General features: G+C 41.4%; 1 protein-coding gene across 5 annotated transcripts in view; it reads left to right on the top strand.

The window, feature by feature from the left end:
* The window catches only part of Ankrd44 (ankyrin repeat domain 44), a 350,075-nt gene that overhangs the window by 319,273 nt on the left and 26,165 nt on the right, over positions 1-4,637 (top strand). For all 5 annotated transcript variants that reach the window (XM_017801989.2, XM_017801990.2, XM_029553616.1 and 2 more), the window contains exon 18: positions 2,798-2,999. In XM_017801989.2, coding sequence (XP_017657478.1) covers positions 2,798-2,999 — 202 coding nt within the window. The remainder of the gene's footprint in view (positions 1-2,797; positions 3,000-4,637) is intronic.

Here is a 4,637-nt window from a genome sequence, read left to right as displayed (position 1 = left end):
TCATTTTTATTTCTGTTCACATTCTTGATATAGCTGTACTTTTCCACAGTTATACCTTCATTGAATTTCTTTCCGCAACCCCTTGGGTACAGTTATTCCTTTCTTCAGGTCTTTGTATTGTGTCCAGAACTCTCTGAAGGGCTGGTTTTGTGGACATGTATTCCTTCAGCCTATTTATGACATGGAATATTTTTCTTTCCCCTTCGACTGTAATAGACATTTTGGCTGGGTATAGTAATCTGGGTTGGCATCTGTGGTCATTTAAAACTGGGAATACTTTGGTCCAGGCTCTTCGGGCTTTCATAGTTTGCACTGAAAAGTCAACTGTAATCCTAATGGATTTATATGTGACTTCTTGTTTCTCTTTTGCAGTTTTCAGTGTTGTCTCTTTGTTTTGTGCATTTAGTGTTTTTACTATGATGTGCTGTGGAGATTTTCTTTTCTGGTCCTGTCTGTTTGGTGTTCTATATGCTTCTTGTATTTGTATGGGCATGCCTTTCTTTAATTTGGGGAAATTTTCATCTATGATTCTGTTGAAGTTCTGGTCCATACCATTATCTTGGGATTCTTCTCCTTACTTCATGCCTATGATTCATAAGTTTTGTCTTTTTATGGTGTCACACAATTCCTGCATATTCCATTCTCGTGCTTTCTTAAATTTTTCGTAATCTTTGCTTGAGTGGTCTAGTTTGTCCACTTTATCTTCCAGTCTTGATATTCTGTTTTCCATTTCATTCATCCTATTGGTGAGGCTTTCTCCTGTTGTTTCTTATTGGCTTACCAAGTGTTTCACTTCCTTCTTCATTTCAGCTTGAGTAGTCTTCAATATTTCTAGCTCTTTTCTGAATTCATTCAGAAGTTTATCCCTATCTTCCTCCAGGTCTTTGATTTCTTTCTTTGTGTGTTCTTTAAATTCACTGAATTCTTTTATCATGTTTAAAATTGTTCTTTTGAATTGCATGTCCTGCATTATCTCTAGTGGGTTCTCACTGTACTCCTAGAGGACTATTGGTATTTGGTGGGGTTATGTTATTTTGGTTTTTCATGTTATTATTTTTTCTCTGTGATTTTGACATGTGAATTTCATTTGTAGTTTCTCATTCTTTTGTGAGACCCAGGGCTTCAAGTTTAGGTCTTCTTCTTTTGTAAACTTTATGTGTCTTTGTGGTTTACTTTTTGGGCGTGAAAAGCTGGTTCATCTAAGCTTCCGGTTCTCTCTTGATTTTATATTGGAGCTACCAGATTGCTTTTGTCTTCAGGAGTTCCCACAGAGGCCCAAGTCAGATGAGAATCAGATGCTCTCAGGCATTCTCCTAGGGTCTGGATCTCTTCAGGAAAGATTTTGGCCTCAGGATTTGGGGGTTGGACTGGCCTGGGAGCAGGGCCCAGGAAAGATGCTGGTCTTGGGCAGCTGGTGGCCGTGGTCCCCGGAGATGCAAAGGGAGATGGGGGTGGGAAGAGGCCCCAAGGGCTCCTGGGGACTGCCCTGAGGAACTGAGTTGGTCTGGATGCAAAGGATCAGGAAGAGGAAAGGTCAGCCCCACCGTCCAGGAAAGAGGCTGGTGGGTTGTGCAGCCCAGGGAAGCAGATGGAGGTGAGGGCGGGACCAGGTCCAGAGAGCTCCTGGAGCACCCAGAGAAGGAATAGGACAGGACCCAGGCTAGGAGGAGAGATGGGCAGGGGAGATGGGAGGGTGAATGAGACTGGGGGAGTCAAGGCAGGGAGGGCGCGATCCACTTACCCCAAAGAGAGGCCTGTGAGTTGTGCAGGCCCAGGGATCAGAGAGAGGTGAGGGCGGGTCCAGGCCCAGAGGACTCCTGGGGACCAGAGAAGGAACTGGGTTGGTCTAGATGCGAAGGATCTGGAAGCAGTGGTGGTTCCCCTGGTGTCTGGTGTGCCATGACAAGGAATCCCCTTTCTCTCTTTTATTTTCAATATCCTTTGGATATTGCAGTGTGTGTGGGGGGGGTAATTTTATTTTTACTTTATAGACCAGATAAAGTTTCTCAGACTTTTAATCCTGTTTTTAATAATGTGAAGCCTCTTAATCTTGACACAGCCTAAGACTTTATAATAGATCTGAACTTGGCCATGATACATGTTGTATTATTTCCATAACTGTTTCTGTGGTTTCATTATGATCAACAGAAGAAATAAAGAAAAGACATCAGTGCATATCAGATCTTATGCAAAGCCTATGCAATTTATCTCTTCATCTTCATTGCAGCCCCGAGAGGCCATTTTTATTGCTTTCAGTTTATAGATGAGGAAACAAACTCTAAGTGCAATTAAGAAACTTGCCTATATTCACACTCACAGGGTTAGAAATTAGTCACATAGGTAGGCCATGAGGGAGGGTCTACATGCCTCAATTGAATCCCAGAGTCCATAATGTTTCTAGTAATTTTTTTTCTCCAGTTTTGCTAACAAAAAAGATTCCTGAAAAATGTTCTCATTTCATTCATTGATATGTTTAGAACTCGACTGACAAACATAAGACTATATTCATTCATTCATCTGTCTATATTAGACTATACTGATAGATAAAATAGAAAACATACACTGATGCATGCATGTAGTACCTTTGGAACAAATTATTTAATAAGGGAGAAAGAACAAACATCAATTAATATATAACTGCAGGTTTGTGAGTTGGTTTTTCAGTCTAGCTTCAGTTAGTAATTACCCCAAGGTTCTGATGGGTTCTTTGGAGGAGTCTCTGGACTCAGGCCCTCAGGTGGATTGTTGTGAGATTTGAGGCACATGAGGATGTGAGTCTTTGTTTTCCTCTCTGCAGGCCTATAATGGGCACCACCAAGCCTTGGAGGTCCTTCTGAAGTCTCTGATGGACCTGGACATAAGGGATGAGAAAGGCCGCACGGCACTGGATCTAGCTGCCTTCAAGGGACACACAGAATGCGTGGAGGCACTTATTAATCAAGGCGCATCCATCTTTGTGAAAGACAATGTAACGGAAAGAACTCCACTTCATGCCTCAGGTGGGTCTTTTCAAGGATCTAGTTACCTGAGTTTTGTGACCCACTCATAAGTATAAATAAAGGGATGGGGTGGGCAAGATGACTCAGTGGGTAAAAGTGCATGACAACCTGAGATCCATCCCAGGTGGGATGGTGGGTAAAGAGAACCATCTCCCATAAGTTGTCCTCTGACCTCTACACATGCACCATGGCATGCCCGCTAAATAAATAAATAAATAAATAATAAATGGTAAATGTTTTTAAAAAGAGTTTGAGGGGCTAGAGAGATGGGTCAGGGGTTAAGAACACTTGCTGTTCTTCTAGAGGACCAGGGTTTGGTTCCCAGCGCCCACATGGTGGCTAACAGCAGTCCATAACTCCAGTTCTAGGGAATCAGACACACTTTTCTGGCCTCTGTGGGCATTGCACACATGTGGTGCACTTAACATACATGCGGACAAACACTCATACACATAAAAATAATAAATTTAAAGAATAAAAAAATTTAAAGTTTAAAAAAGATGGCAGCAGGTTGTAGCTCAGTGGGAAGGTGCTTACCTAGCATGCATGAAGCCCTAGGTTCAGCACCCCCCCAAAACACTCAACATTAACATTACAGCAGCATCTTCTTCCAAATTTTTAAAATATCAGGGTTTTTTTTTTCTACATCATGTTTACTTGCACACTTCTAAAACGTTTTTGATCTGCTATCCATTTAGACATAATTGGTATTCTCTGGCCAGCCTCTGGCCTTCTTGACTCAAAGAAAGAACTTGGACCCTTTGGCCAAAGGTTACCACAAAACCTCTGAACAAAGGGCAAGTTACAATGTGATCTTTGGAGTAAGTAATGCAGAACAAACCACATCAAAATCATAAAGCATTTTAAAGCTTGTCTGTAATGATACTGCAGAACTGTCTCATAAAGGAGAGCTCAGACAATGAGCTAATAAGCACATCATTCTGTCAACTTACATGTAATGCTTTACTTGGCTTCCTCTTCGATTCTTGATGCATCAGATGGAAAAACAGAAACACTTAACAAGTACATGTGTACATCAGTAAGCAAGTAATTTGTCTTTTCTGTGATTTTCTACAATACACATGAAAAAATGTACCAAGACACTTTCAGATGTACACAGATATGGAAGAATATCTGACTCAGCTAAAGCTTAAGTATCCTTTGGCTCAGGCAATTCAGTGATAGCCTTTGATGAGGGCAATACATAGCTCTTAAAGAGAAAAGGAACAGTGAAATAGGACTGAACTGAGGAAGCAAGGGAGGGAAGACAAGTTTTCAAAAGATTTATATTATTCTCTTTACTTGAAATTTTTCTAGGAGTGATAGACTCTGTAGTATTTCTGTCTGGGCCAGTGAGATAGCTCAGCAGGTAAGACACTTGCCACCAAGTCTGAGGGTCCAAGTCCAAATCCCAGAACCCACATGGTGGAAGGAGAGAACCAACTCCTGCAAGTTGTCCTCTGACCATATGTGCACCCTGACATGTACATGTACATGTGTGCACACACACACAAATAAATAAATACAAATATAAAAAAAATTATAATTTTTTTGGTCTTTTTGAGACAGGTTTTCCCTGTAGCCCCAGCTGTCCTGGAACTCACTATGTAGACCAGGCTGGCTTTGAACTCACAGAGA

This window comes from Nannospalax galili, unplaced genomic scaffold, assembly GCF_000622305.1.
Source record: "Nannospalax galili isolate Female #2095 unplaced genomic scaffold, S.galili_v1.0 scaffold1024, whole genome shotgun sequence".
Classification (NCBI taxonomy): domain Eukaryota; kingdom Metazoa; phylum Chordata; class Mammalia; order Rodentia; family Spalacidae; genus Nannospalax; species Nannospalax galili.
This window is presented reverse-complemented; position numbering and strand designations above follow the sequence as displayed.